Source organism: Lithobates pipiens, unplaced genomic scaffold (genome assembly GCF_037356315.1).
Source record: "Lithobates pipiens isolate NorthernLeopardFrog02 unplaced genomic scaffold, aLitPip1_a1.2 Scaffold_16, whole genome shotgun sequence".
Classification (NCBI taxonomy): domain Eukaryota; kingdom Metazoa; phylum Chordata; class Amphibia; order Anura; family Ranidae; genus Lithobates; species Lithobates pipiens.
This window is the reverse complement of record NW_027507748.1, coordinates 333,785,175-333,800,649: the sequence shown is the minus strand read 5'-3', so window position 1 is coordinate 333,800,649 and position 15,475 is coordinate 333,785,175. Positions and strand designations below refer to the sequence as shown.

At 45.8% G+C, this 15,475-nt stretch overlaps 2 protein-coding genes across 2 annotated transcripts in view; one reads left to right on the top strand and one right to left on the bottom strand.

The window, feature by feature from the left end:
• Window positions 1-15,475, top strand: part of GRIK3 (glutamate ionotropic receptor kainate type subunit 3) — a 792,036-nt gene that overhangs the window by 124,968 nt on the left and 651,593 nt on the right. The window lies entirely within an intron of this gene.
• LOC143982780 (uncharacterized) lies at window positions 2,548-14,884 on the bottom strand. The gene is made up of 2 exons (XM_077481788.1): window positions 11,890-14,884; window positions 2,548-2,684 (listed from the first exon to the last, which is right to left on the bottom strand). Exon 1 carries the CDS (start codon window positions 14,559-14,561, stop codon window positions 12,789-12,791), a length of 1,773 nt encoding a protein of 590 aa, XP_077337914.1. The 5' UTR covers window positions 14,562-14,884; the 3' UTR covers window positions 2,548-2,684; window positions 11,890-12,788.

Sequence of the window (15,475 nt, the reverse complement as noted above, 5' to 3'; positions counted from 1 at the left end):
TGCATATATTTGCATGCAATTAAAACAAAGCAGGACTGGAACAGAGGGTCACTTGTAAACATGTGTAATTTTCATTGAGCCTGTATCAAAATCTTTCTGTGTACACGAAGAAAAGGAAAGGAAACAAAAGGGTTTTTTGTCAAGGACATTTTTTCTGGTTCTCTGTCTGGGAGGCGGCCAATATAAGCATTTGCAAATTGACACAGGGAATGTCTAAGCAAGAACAGATTTCCACCTTTATGGTTATAGTTCAGATTTAGTGCACAAATTGGCTACTTAGCTTTAAAGAGGTACAATTTTGATTTTTTTTGTTTGCAAGAACTTGAATATTCTATATTCAATTCTTATAAATGTTTTTATAAGTTTTTGCAACCAAGGCCTGTAGGGAAATTCAGCTTCTAGGACCACCCAGCTAGGTTCAGGTAATGCAGGAAGACTTCCGTAGACCCCCAGGCCCGGAGATATCAATAAGTGAAACAGGAAACTGGTTTGCTATGTTCACTTGTAATACCTGTTTATTCAATGCCAGATGCCGGCTTATATGTTGTCTAGGGATAACAAGGGAGGAGTTTCTGAAGTGGTACACGTATACAGAAGAAATAGCTTCAGTCAATATTTTACTTATTAGCTGATGCCATGAGCCAAATTTTTACATCATCTTTACTACAAAATATATGTATTCTTGAACAGATGTCGTTATCTTATCTAAAACAAACGTAAGCCTGAGCTAAGTCAAACTCCACAGTCTTAATATATATATCAGAACGACCTCGAGAACATTTCTATAGATAACACTAGAAACATGTGTGAGTTTCAACTTAAACTCATATCTGAATTCAAGAGTGGTCATGTAACACATAAAATCTAATACAAAATGGAGTCTATCTTGCTATCGTTCCTTACAGTTCCCCTCTTTGAGACATTTATATGACTCACTACCTTTCACAGTTATGTAATCTTTCTTCTATCATAATACATACTAAGATAAACTCTATTTGCAGCAGCAGGATCAGGGGTTCGGGATGCCTTAACAATTATGCACATTATAAGCTTATAACAGGCATATAGGAACAAAACAAAAAGAATAATCATAGTTATAGTTATGGCAGCACTTTTTAACCATGTAAGTATTCCTATTCCAGAACTTAGGTTTGCAAAAGGATCCCATGTCTTAGCAATGTTTCTAGCTTCATCTTGTAATTTGCTTACTTCTTTCCGGTGTTGTGCAATTATATCGTAGTAATCCGGTACCTCAATACTTGTGTTATGAAACCAGGTACAACACTCATAATCTTCTGTGTTTTCACATATCCCTGTTAAAGCAGCACTCATGCTTTCTATGGCTAACTCGTGTAGTTCTAATTGTTTTCTAATTGCCCTAGTTTCTATATTTAAATTAGTAATATCCTCAGAATTCTTTTCCATTACTTCATCAATGATTCCAGTGTATTTATTCAACCTTTTCATGAAGTCTATTCCCCACCCAGTCCATGAGGGGAACCAAGCCCATGCCATATCTTTTTCAAGAAATAACTCTCTTTTATTGCGGTGTTTGAGGGGGTACCTAGGATGCATGCTAGCTTCAAGGAGGTGTCTTCCCTTGCTATCTCCTACTACGCCCATGATGGGAACTAGGGCTGCGAGATAACACCATCCTTGGGGTTCAGTGGGGATCCAAGGGTGACAGATTTTTCCACAACAAATATAAATACTGTTTCCTAGAGCTAAAGATCGTTTGTTGAATATTGTCATCATTTCATCAGAAAGACTGGAAAAGGTTAAACTCGACAATAATTGTCCTACTGTGGAACCGGAACTGGAGCTAAGAAAGTTTATCAGAGTGGTGTTTAGGTCAGATTCTGAAGTGTGAAAGAAAGGACTTTCAATTGATGTCATTGAAAAGTTAATGTTAGCTTGTTGGCAAACTTCAGCTCCGTTTGTGGAGTTTCCCAACCTAAAACACCAGTCTGGGAAATGACTTCTACCAATAATCTGGAAAGTAAGGGTATTATTTGAAAGCATTCTTGTGACAGTTGTAAGAACGACAGGAGGAGTGCCATTAAGGAGAGGGGTGAAGTTTAGAGGTATGGCCATTAAGGGGATCCTAGCCGTGCTAGGATGGAGTTTACTACATATCCAACATTTTTCAAATCCAGACTTCTGGGCGTAGCTATATTTAAACTTCAATAATAACATTTTATCGGTAAAACTTTCTGAGTATTCATTTCTCTTGTGTCTGTCATGTGTGTTATTCATATTATTCTGTTGTAGAGTGTTAGAGGCTCCACAAATACTCTTTATGGGTCCCAAATCTTCAGGATGATAAATACAGTTAGTTATCAGCAAAGTTGGCAGGAACACAATCAGGGCAGCCCAGCATAAGAGGCACAAGGCCTTTTCCAGAAGTCCGTGGTGAAATAAGCGAAGTCATCTTGTTCAGAGTCTTGACTATCTGCTTCACTTCTCTGTGCTTTATCTTTGTCTTTGCCTTGCTTCTTAGGTTCCTGGTTGACCTTCTTTACACGACTTGCATGAATCCAGGCCTGTTGTCCCTCTACCAGAATAGCTGTGCGGGTAACTGCGATCACTGTGGTTGGGGGTCCAAAGGGATACTCCTGTTTCTTGGTGCGTTTCAATTGCTGGACCACCACGGTGTCACCCACCTGAAAAGGGTGTGTAGGTTCCTGTGAAGAAGAAGGAGAGGTGCGAGCAACGTTCCTTTCAACTTGATCCAAAGTTTCAATAAGTTTTTTTACATATTCTTCCTGAATAAGATCTAGGTCCCCTCTTTCTATCATAAGTGGCTGTCTGGCCCATGGGGTGGGGAATGGCCTACCCATTAAGACTTCAAAAGGAGAGTATCCTGTCTTTTTAGAGGGTGTCATTCTTATCTCGGCTAGTACAGCTGGGAGGACCTTCTTCCAATTTGCATACGTACCTCCAGTGGCCTTCCTGATCTTATCCTTAATGGTTCTGTTCATCCTTTCCACTATACCTGAACTCTGGGGGTGGTAAGGAATATGAAATTTCCATTCTATTTTCAGTGTTTTTACCAGGTCTTGACAAACTTTGGCCACAAATGCAGGACCATTGTCAGAATTGATCTGTAGTGGGCAACCCCACCTTGGAATAATTTCTTGTATCAGAATCCTCACTACTGTTTGTGCATCTTCCTTTGTAGTTATAAATATCTCCAACCATCTCGAAAATACGTCCAAAATTACGAGCAAAAATTCTTGCCTTTTACCTAGTTTGGGCATGTGTGTAAAATCTATCTGCAGGTGAGTGAATGGTGTAGATGGATATATCAGATGTTCATGTTTTACTTTGTGAGGGTTCCTAGGGTTATTCCGAATGCATGTGATGCATCTGGAAACATATGCCTTTACAAGAGAGGGAAGACCTGGAATGTAAAAATCCTTATCCAAAAGTTCACATGTGACTTTCCACCCTCTGTGACCTATCCCATGGTATTGTGAAATAAAAATGGGTGCGCTGGCTACAGGGATACATGGTCTCCCCTCTTGGCAGACAAGGTCAGTTTCTGGGCTTGTCTGCACACCTGCTGAGTTCCATTGCTGGATGTCTTGGTCTGTGGCATATGCTTGGAGGTCACGCAATGTTTGATCCAAAAGAGGAATTTCTGGTGAGAGTAATGGCATTTGTGTGTTTGCAGGCTGTGTGAATGCTGCTTCTCTTGCTGCTTTGTCAGCTAAGGCGTTGCCTTTGGCTATGTCATCCTGTTGCCCTGTATGTGCCCTACAGTGTAATATAGCTATGGACCTTGGCAATTGTATAGCTTCTAGCAAACTTGTGACAAGCGTGGAGTGTGAGATGGATTTACCATCTGCTGCTATGTAGCCCCGCCTTTTCCATATAACTCCAAAATCGTGTGCAACGCCGTAAGCGTACTTGGAGTCTGTGTAAATGTTTACATCCTGCCCTTCAAAAAGCTGACAAGCTCTAGTAAGAGCTATAAGTTCTGCAGCTTGTGCTGATTGGAATGGGACAGGGTTTGCTTCCAGTATTTTATCAGGCAGCTGAACAACAGCATACCCTGCATGGTATGTATTATCATTTGGTCTTGAACAAGACCCATCCACGAAGACATTCTGTGCTCCAAGGAGAGCAGTGGAAGACATGTCTGGTCTCGGGGATGTGTCTTGGTGGATGAGGTCCATGCATTCATGTTGAGGCACTACCTCATCTTCTTCACCTTTCAAGCCTAGCAAGGCATTCAGGATTGGAACTGGGCCAGAAGTGGGAGAGGCATATTTTATCTCAAGTTTTGGGTTAGAAAGTAAAATGACTTCATAACCACTCAGCCTCTGGGCTGACATGTGCTGGGTATGGATGTTTTTTAGTAGGATGGATACATTGTGAGTGGTATGCAGTGTGGTGGCATGTCCTAGAGTGAATGATGTAGCCAATTCCACGACCATCGCACACGACGCAAGAGCTCTGAGACATGCGGGCATGCCCTGTACCGGCATAGGCACAACCTTTGAAAAAAACGCAATAGGGCGGAGTTTGCCCCCATGCTCCTGGGCCAGGACCCCCGCCATAGTTTTACAATTGTCCCTTGCAAACAAGTGAAACATTTTCCCATATTCAGGTAGTCCAAGTCCAGGAGCTGTGACTAGTGATGGCCGAACGGTTCGCCCGGCGGTCGTTTCGCGGCGAATTTCCGACATTCGCGGTCCGCACGTTCGAACGCCTTTTTCCGTCGTTCGCCGCGGCGGACTTACGTGTTTAATGTATACAAGAGCTTTAACCTTTGGTGACACGTTTATCATGTGATACAGGACAGCCAATTGAGACATGACAGCACATGGACACTTGTACATTCCCCCTAACCTATAAATACACCCGATCCGGTGGCCATTTTACATTCTTTCTTCTGTTAAGATAGGGACAGGTTCCTGTGTGGAGTAGGGAGAGATAAACCACTAGCTATTTGGTACACAAAAGTTCTTTTCAGGACTGGTATAGGTGTTAGGTGTTGATAGGTTTGCTGTGCTGCTGATTCTTGCAGCAGCCTGAGTGTCTTTTGTTAGTTTAGAGAAAGGGAAAGGACGGTGTATGCTACAGGGACAGCCAGATTAGTCTTTCATCATCATCATCATCATCATCATCATTAGCTGTTACTATCAAGGTCCACAAAAGAGCTGTTCCAGTAACCACTAATCGTTCTCTTTTTTTGCCAATTTGTATAGGGACAGGAAGGAAGCAGTGTTGTCAGGCAGTGAGGGTAATTTTAAAGACTTGCTGTTATTATTAGTTCCACAAAGGTTCTTTTCAGGACTGGTATCAGTGGTACAGTAATAGGCTTGTACATGTATAATATTCTTTCTTCCAAATATAGAAAGGATATTATACTTGACTGCTGCCCTTCTGCTGCAGTCTGCTAAACATTCACAACTCACTTGTTCCACAAAAGTTCTTATAAGGACTGGTAACTTGGTATAGGGTGCTACGGTACATAGGCTTGAGTGCGGTACAGTCTGCTGTTCTGTAAGGACCGCTATCGGTCCACAATAGATAGGGTTGACGTGCACCACTGCTGACCGCTGCCCTATACTGCAGCAGTCCTTCAGCGGTATAGGGACTGACGTACAGTCTGCTAATCACTAACACACAACCTGCTTGTTCCACAAAAGTTCTTATAAGGACTGGTAACTTGGTATAGGGTGCTACGGTACATAGGCTTGAGTGCGGTACAGTCTGCTGTTCTGTAAGGACCGCTATCGGTCCACAATAGATAGGGTTGACGTGCACCACTGCTGACCGCTGCCCTATACTGCAGCAGTCCTTCAGCGGTATAGGGACTGACGTACAGTCTGCTAAACACTAATACACAACCTGCTTGGTCCACAAAAGTTCTTATAAGGACTGGTAACTTGGTATAGGGTGCTACGGTACATAGGCTTGAGTGCGGTACAGTCTGCTGTTCTGTAAGGACCGCTATCGGTCCACAATAGATAGGGTTGACGTGCACCACTGCTGACCGCTGCCCTATACTGCAGCAGTCCTTCAGCGGTATAGGGACTGACGTACAGTCTGCTAAACACTAATACACAACCTGCTTGGTCCACAAAAGTTCTTATAAGGACTAGTAACTTGGTATAGGGTGCTACGGTACATAGGCTTGAGTGCGGTACAGTCTGCTGTTCTGTAAGGACCGCTATCGGTCCACAATAGATAGGGTTGACGTGCACCACTGCTGACCGCTCACCTATACTGCAGCAGTCCTTCAGCGGTATAGGGACTGACGTACAGTCTGCTAATCACTAACACACAACCTGCTTGTTCCACAAAAGTTCTTATAAGGACTGGTAACTTGGTATAGGGTGCTACGGTACATAGGCTTGAGTGCGGTACAGTCTGCTGTTCTGTAAGGACCGCTATCGGTCCACAATAGATAGGGTTGACGTGCACCACTGCTGACCGCTGCCCTATACTGCAGCAGTCCTTCAGCGGTATAGGGACTGACGTACAGTCTGCTAAACACTAATACACAACCTGCTTGGTCCACAAAAGTTCTTATAAGGACTGGTAACTTGGTATAGGGTGCTACGGTACATAGGCTTGAGTGCGGTACAGTCTGCTGTTCTGTAAGGACCGCTATCGGTCCACAATAGATAGGGTTGACGTGCACCACTGCTGACCGCTGCCCTATACTGCAGCAGTCCTTCAGCGGTATAGGGACTGACGTACAGTCTGCTAAACACTAATACACAACCTGCTTGGTCCACAAAAGTTCTTATAAGGACTGGTAACTTGGTATAGGGTGCTACGGTACATAGGCTTGAGTGCGATACAGTCTGCTGTTCTGTAAGGACCGCTATCGGTCCACAATAGATAGGGTTGACGTGCACCACTGCTGACCGCTCACCTATACTGCAGCAGTCCTTCAGCGGTATAGGGACTGACGTACAGTCTGCTAAACACTAATACACAACCTGCTTGGTCCACAAAAGTTCTTATAAGGACTGGTAACTTGGTATAGGGTGCTACGGTACATAGGCTTGAGTGCGGTACAGTCTGCTGTTCTGTAAGGACCGCTATAGGTCCACAATAGATAGGGTTGACGTGCACCACTGCTGACCGCTCACCTATACTGCAGCAGTCCTTCAGCGGTATAGGGACTAAGAGTTTTGTCACAGGGTCATTTAAAAAATGACATGCAGAGGAAGAGGCAGGCCCTTCCGCAGGGGTGGTAGGGGTAGGGCAGGAGCAACAGGCTTGAGCCAAAGTGGGAAGTTGCAGAAGGTGCGTTCAATTACTTTAAAGGATGCACCAGACTTGGTTGAGTGGCTCGCTCAGCCTTACTCTTCTGCACCCTCCTCATCCTCTCGATCTGCACCCTCTTCTTCACTCTCTGCTATGTGCACCCCCAAAGACACTACCACCAACAACACGACCACCACCACCACCACCACATACCTTCCGCTTGAGTCACTGGAATTATATTCCGATCCATATCAAGAGGACATTTCTGATGCGCAGCCACTCTTGGTATTGGATCAGGAAGAGGAGGTAGCAACAAGCGCTACTCAGCAGTCTGACGCCAGTACCCAGATCAGCCCAAGGAGGAGGTTGGTCCCCGGTGTTGCTGCCTACTCCGAGATCTCTACTTATAGCGGTGGGGAAGGTGACGTTGATGATGACGTGTCTAGTGATGTCACGTGGGTGCCCACAAGAGAGGAAGAGGAGGGGAGTTCAGAGGGAGATATGGACCAGCAGATAGGGAGGAGAAGCAGCAATGACTTACATTGCACAGCAGGGACAAAGCAGACTGCAAATGTATCAGGAGCGAGTCATCGACCATGTACGGTCACATCTGGCGCTCCCAGGACACCGGCACATGGCTCCGCAGTGTGGGCTTTTTTTAACGTGTCCGCTGCTGACAATAGCGTTGCCATCTGCAATCTTTGCAGTCAACGCGTTAGTCGCGGTAAGCCCAATACTCACCTAGGGACGACCGCCTTAAGAAGGCACATGAGCAGCCATCACCGAGCCCAGTGGGAGCAACGGAACACACAAAGCCACACTGCAGGCTCTCACCGTCCAGCCTCGTCTTCTACTTCTCCTTCTCCTCTCTCCTCACAATTGTCCTCCACTCCACCTTCCATCACGCCAAGCTCACATTTTTCTGCAAAAAGGCAGGCTTCCGTGGGCCTAATGTTTGAGCGTAAAAAAATGATGATGCCGGATAACCCTCTTGCCCAACGGTTGGCGGCTGGCTTGTCAGAACTCATAGCCCGCCAACTACTGCCATATAAACTGGTGGACTCGGAGGCCTTTCGCAAATTTGTGGCCATTGGAACACCACAATGGAAGGTCCCAGGAAGGAAGTATTTCTCAGAGAAGGGCATCCCAGAGCTATATGGCCATGTTCAGCGGCAAGTGAATGTATCTCTGGCACACAGTGTCGGTGCCAAGATACATCTGACCACAGACACGTGGTCTAGCAAACACGGGCAGGGAAGGTATATCAGTTTTACTGCCCACTGGGTGAACCTTCTGACGGCCGTCAAGCATGTAACCCGTGGCACCCGTGTAGATTTGGTTTTACCGCCACGGATTGCATGCAGGCCTGACTCTTCTTCTCCTCCTCCTACTCCATCCTCCTCCCTCTCCTCCTCAGCTGCCTCCTCCTTTTCCGCTGCTAGCGTCTCTTCCACTGCACCGCCCAAGCTCCCCAGAACCTATTCCACATGCCAGGTGAGACGTTGCCATGCCGTGCTGCGTCTGTTGTGCCTGGAAGCAAAGAGCCACACTGGCCCGGCACTCCTTTCAGCTTTGCGTTCACAGGCAGATGAGTGGCTAACACCGCTCAATTTGACAGTTGGTAAAGTGGTGTGTGACAACGGTGCCAATCTGCTTAGCGCATTGAAACAGGGCAAAATCACGCACGTGCCGTGCATGGCACACGTCTTAAACTTGGTCGTGCAGCGATTCCTTGTCAAATACCCTGGGGTCCAGGACATCTTGCGGCAGGCAAGGAAAATCTCGGCCCATTTCAGAAGATCTTACACGGCCATGGCTCGCCTTGCTGACATTCAGCGGCGACACCATCTGCCGGTCAGACGTCTTATTTGCGATTGCCCGACGCGATGGAACTCAACCTTCTATATGCTTGATAGGCTGCTCCAGCAGAAACGTGCAGTTAACGTCTACCTGTATGAACTCTGCGAAAGAAACGGTTCTGGGGAGCTGGGTTTTTTTTCACCGCGCCAGTGGCTGCTCATGCGCGACACATGCAGACTTCTGCGGCCATTTGAGGAGATCACCAAACTGGTCAGTCGCAGCCATGGCGCCATCAGTGACATGGTACCTTATGCCTTCTTTCTGGAGCGTGCATTGCGTCGTGTCATTGATCAGGCTGTGGAGGAGCAGGAGCGGGAAGATGAGGAAGTCGCAATGCTGGATGAATTCCCAGGGGGGGCTACTCTATCTGAGACAAGTCAACAACAGGAGTCTGATGAGGAGTCAGAGGAGGATGGTGCCGGGGCGGATGAGCAGGAGCAAGAAGAGCATGCTTTAAACCTTTCTGGGATCCCTGTTGTGCGAGGATGGGGAGAGGAGAATGAAGAGGACGACATTATCCTGGATGATGAGCAGGAGCCAGGCCACCACACCGCTTCCACTTTAGTGCAAATGGGGGCCTTCATGCTCCAGTGTTTTAATAGGGACCCCCGTATAAAAAGCATGAGGGTCAAGGACCAGTACTGGGTGGCAACGTACTTAGACCCCCGGTACAAACACAAAATGGCGGAAATGTTACCGCCGTCGCAGAGGGCTGTCAGAATGCAGCACTTCCAGGCCTTGCTTCGAGAAATGCTGCATTCTGCTTTTGCGTGCGCTGGCAGAGGAGCAATTCCCACTCCCAGAGAAGGATTTGCGGGTACCAATCCAACAGCGCCTGCAAGAAGAGGCCGGTTTGAAGATGTGTTGGTGACTTCGGATATGAGGTCATTCTTTCAGCCGACCCATCGACAGGTGTCATCCGGATCCAGCATCAGGGAACGCCTAGACCGTCAGGTGTCCGACTACATTGGGTTAACGGCCGATGTGGACGCTCTGAGGAGTGATGAACCCCTAGACTACTGGGTGGGCAGGCTTGACCTCTGGCCAGAGCTTGCCCAATTTGCAATCGAACTGTTGGCTTGCCCCTCATCCAGTGTCCTGTCCGAAAGGACGTTCAGCGCAGCAGGGGGGATTGTGACCGATAAGCGTACTCGCCTAGCTCACCACAGTGTTAACTACCTCACATTTCTAAAAATGAATGAGGCATGGATCTCGGAGGAATTCAACACATGTGACCAGTAGACCATGTATATGTCTATAAACTATTTTTTTAATCAAGCACACAGACCTTCTTAATTCATTTGGCTCACTTCCTTGACCCAAAAAAGCACACCGTACTATATGCCCCTACCCTCCTCTTTGAAGAGGTTGAGCGGTGTCATATTTCTACTGGGGCTGCTTATGATATCCCTGTGCTGTGCTGACTTCCTCCTGGGGGTTCTTATTATGAAGGGATCACACTATCCCTGTGCTGTGCTGACTTCCTCCTGGGGGTTCTTATTATGAGGGGATCACACCATCCCTGTGCTGTGCTGACTTCCTCCTGGGGCTGCTTACGGTGCTGCTGTCAGTGCTGTATGTCACGGTGCTGCTGTCAGCGCTGTATGTCACGGTGCTGCTGTCAGCGCTGTATGTCACGGTGCTGCTGTCAGCGCTGTATGTCACGGTGCTGCTGTCAGCGCTGTATGTCACGGTGCTGCTGTCAGCGCTGTATGTCACGGTGCTGCTGTCAGCGCTGTATGTCACGGTGCTGCTGTCAGCGCTGTATGTCACGGTGCTGCTGTCAGCGCTGTATGTCACGGTGCTGCTGTCAGCGCTGTATGTCACGGTGCTGCTGTCAGCGCTGTATGTCACGGTGCTGCTGTCAGTGCTCTGTATTACGGTGCTGCTGTCAGATGCCTCTATCACGGTGCATGTGTCATTCCGGTATGTCACGCTGCTGGTGATCATCTCCTGCACCCTCTTCTTTGCCTACCCTGGTCCCTGACCTTCCCTCTCCTCCATTGCCTTCATTAACTCCATAGTCCTGAATTGTTAGAACAATTTCCCAAATAAAATAAAAATGCTTGTAGTTATCGATCCCAAATTCACCTCATACATGTATTATGTCATTGTCCAGATGGTGGGACTACGTTTTACCCCCTAATAATTACCACGTGGCCGCAAATTCGACATGAAGGTTTGCAAAGTTCGCCTCCCATTGAAGTCAATGGGGCCCGCGGCGAACGGTCGGTTTCGCGAACGTTTGGGTCCGTTCGCATTTCGCGTTCGCGAAACGTCCCGTCGGAAGTTCGTCCATCACTAGCTGTGACCATTGCAGTTTTAAGATACACAAAAGCATTGTACATTTCATCATTCCATTTCACACAATCTGGCATGTCAGTACCTGTGGCTTGCCTCAGGAGATTATCATAGTAGGAACAATCAGGTATCCATTGGCGGCAGTAACCAATCATACCAAGAAAGGATAGCATGTCCTTCTTAGTAAGTGGGCGGGGCAGACCCACGAGAGCCTCAGCTCTCTTGTGACTGATTTTCCTTTCTCCTTTGGAGAGTACAAAACCAAGGTATTCAACAGTTTCCTGACACCATTGTAGCTTTTTCTTAGAAACCTTGTGACCATTGTCTGCTAACCAATTTAACAGATCTAAACCATCATTTTTACATGCTTTCTGGCTTGGACTACACAACAACAAATCATCAACATATTGAAGTAGGACGGAACCATGGCGGGGTGCCCAGGACCGCAGGGTTGCTTGGAGGGCCACTGTATACACTACAGGGGAGTCTACATACCCCATTGGCATTCGACACCACGTCATTTGCCTTTTTCTGAAACTGAACGAGAAAATAGGTTGTGTCTCTTCGTCAACAGAAACTGAAAAAAATGCATTACATAGGTCAATGACCGAAAAATACTCTGCATCGGATGGTATGGAGGTTAGGAGTGATGGCACGTCAGGCACTATGGGAGCAATGGGTACCACTAGGTTGTTTATAGCTCTGAGGTCTTGTACAAACCTGTAAGAGCCATCCGGCTTCTTTACTGGGTTAATGGGGGTGTTGTAGGGTGAGAGTATCTCTTTAAGAATTCCTTGCTGCAGGAACCTTTCTACCATTGGAGCAACTCCTTCCTCTTTTTCTTTTGAAATGGGGTATTGTTTGTGATAAACCGGCTGTGCCCACGATTTTAAAGTTGCCTTGTATGGGGTACAAGAAATAAGACCTACATCCAAGGAGCTTTTAGACCATACCGGATCATCTGGTGGAGGGAGATCACTATCCTCAGTGTAATATATTGGTATTACCTTGGAGTGTACGAAGACCCCTCCTTCAGTGGTCATTTTCAGTGTTATACCCAATCTTCCCATCAAATCTCTTCCCAAGAGGTTCACGGGACAGTTTGGTATAATCCTGAAACAATGATGCAAGACTGTTGCACCTTCCCCTTCACCATCACTTACTGGTAAAGGCGGTGTTTTGTATGTTTTGGTAAGTATCCCATTAATTCCCATAGAAGGTTCAGCAATTTTGGTCTCACCTCTGTAGTAGTCCTCACTGAGGGTGCTCCGAGTCGCTCCTGAATCGGTTAAAAACGGAACAGGCCTATATTTAACATATAAGGTCACAATTGGTTGCTCATTGTAAGAGTGTGAGATCAAGGGAAATGCTGGGATACTACCTTCTGGGCAGCTTCATTTCAGTTGCTGTTGATTCCACTGTATAGGGAATCGGGGACCCTGTTGTTTTGGGGCAACATGATTCTGTTGGCTAGATTGGGGTCCCTGTGTATGCATTTGATCTTGATCTTGAGTATTCGGGTCATTCCATTCATAAGGACATTGATTTCTCCAGTGCCCCTCCTGCCCACAGTTAAAACAACATGTGCGTGACTGCTGGGGGGGTTTGGAAAAACCATGTCCTTTCCCTCTTATTTTTCCTCTTCCTCTGCCTCTACCTCTATTTCCACTGTCCCATTGTCCACCATTAACTTGGGGAGGCTGGGCTTGCACTCCACCCTGATAATGGGTACTCACTGCTTTCTCTTTTATTACATCGAAACACCCTGCTGCTTCTTTCTGTATTAAAGTTTCCTGAAATTGGTCAATCGTCTGTGTGGTCCATTCCGATATCATCTGTTTGACCACCAAGGCGAACTGGGGTTTTAGATTATTCATATAAGTTTGAATAAACAAAGCTCCCACATCAGTAGTTGTAGCTAATCCAGCTTCTGTTGTCCAATTTTCATGAAACCTTTTCCAGAACTCAACTACAGTCTCTCCTGACTTTTGTTTGCATGCTATGGCAGTAGGGAGGGAACTTTTATTTTTAAATACTCTCATCATTTCAGTCTCTAATTCCGTCCACATGGTGTTCCTACCTGGTACTGTGTTTAACCCATATGTTCCCGCATTTCTAGTGTCAATAGTGTTTATAGTTGCAACATTTGCCCAGTTCCAGGAACTGGTGTGTCCTATGATGCCATCAATGATAAGACGCATATCTTCCTGTGTGTAATTTCTACCCTTACAGGCCTTTTTTAAGTAAGTTAAAGTACCTCCTGCAGAGGCGGTGGGTTTGGGGCAATGTTTTACTATCCTGTCAATGTCCTCAATGTCCATTGCCTTTTTCAATATTTCATTTCCAATGGTCATGAAAGGCACTTGAAGATTAGGGTTACAATATACAGCTCCACTCTTTGTTTTAGGGGGACTGAATATTCTATCCCTATCAGCGTTTTCCTGTTCTTCCTCCTGCTCTTGGCCAGGTGGTGAAACTACCTCTCCTATAGCTCCCTGATCTTCTGGTTCAGTTACCTGGACTTGGGCTCCCGCTTCTCTCCTCTGTGGGTGCTGTCTATCTTGTTGTGGAGCAGGAACGATCTGCTGTTGTGGTTGTGGAGCGGGAGGGACCTGCCGTTGTCTGGTTGCATAATGTCCAGCCAGAAGATCAATATCTTCCTTTGCTAAACTTGGATAGACATGTACATATGCGGGTGGAGGATGACTGACTGTTGGCAGAGATGGGGCTGTTGGGTCAGGGAAAACTCTCTTTCTATCGGCTTCTTCTCTATGTTTCTGGTCATAATCTTCCTTACTTAGACATTTGGTGGGCTTTTTCTGTTTCTTATTTTCCCTCTCAAACCAATATGGGGCGTATTTTAACCAGTTCTCCCCTCCCTTTTCCATATAATCCATATCCCATTGGGGATCCCCAGGGTACCAAGGGAAAGTTCTCTTATCTCCTAAACACAATCCTTTAATCATATCCATATGAAAATTATCATTGTTACCATTCCGGGAAAAGGGGTCTACACTGTGCATGGTTTCGGTCCAGCCCGCTAAATTTGAAACCCATGGGACTATAAATTCATAATTAGTACCACAAACTCTGGCTACAAAATCTTTACATGTTTCTCCTGGGTTGGGAAGAGGGGGAGGATCTTCTTTACCTTGTTTCTGACCCATATTGACAGTGGGAGCCGACTGTTTTACCACGCAGCCTTCTGACCCACACAACAGATAATCTTATAGTTTTTAAGCAATAGAAAGAATAAGCAAAAGATTTTGGGGTCACCGGAGTCTATTTCCTCATTAACCTTCTCATATTTCTTCCCAAAAGAAATGTATCTATATATGTGTATGCAGTACTGCTTATCTTTGTGGATTTCCCAAAAACCCTCCAATATTAACCTCTGGCGTGATCCTATCCCCTACTAATTTACGGGTCTAAAAAAACATTAAATCAGAGCTGGGGTAAGGAATATTTTGTCAATAAAGACAAATTAAAAACTTACCCTTAAGCTGATGTTTGTTTAATGTTTTGTATCCCGGACAAGGAGCCCCCAGTTGTAGGGAAATTCAGCTTCTAGGACCACCCAGCTAGGTTCAGGTAATGCAGGAAGACTTCCGTAGACCCCCAGGCCCGGAGATATCAATAAGTGAAACAGGAAACTGGTTTGCTATGTTCACTTGTAATACCTGTTTATTCAATGCCAGATGCCGGCTTATATGTTGTCTAGGGATAACAAGGGAGGAGTTTCTGAAGTGGTACACGTATACAGAAGAAATAGCTTCAGTCAATATTTTACTTATTAGCTGATGCCATGAGCCAAATTTTTACATCATCTTTACTACAAAATATATGTATTCTTGAACAGATGTCGTTATCTTATCTAAAACAAACGTAAGCCTGAGCTAAGTCAAACTCCACAGTCTTAATATATATATCAGAACGACCTCGAGAACATTTCTATAGATAACACTAGAAACATGTGTGAGTTTCAACTTAAACTCATATCTGAATTCAAGAGTGGTCATGTAACACATAAAATCTAATACAAAATGGAGTCTATCTTGCTATCGTTCCTTACAAGGCCCAC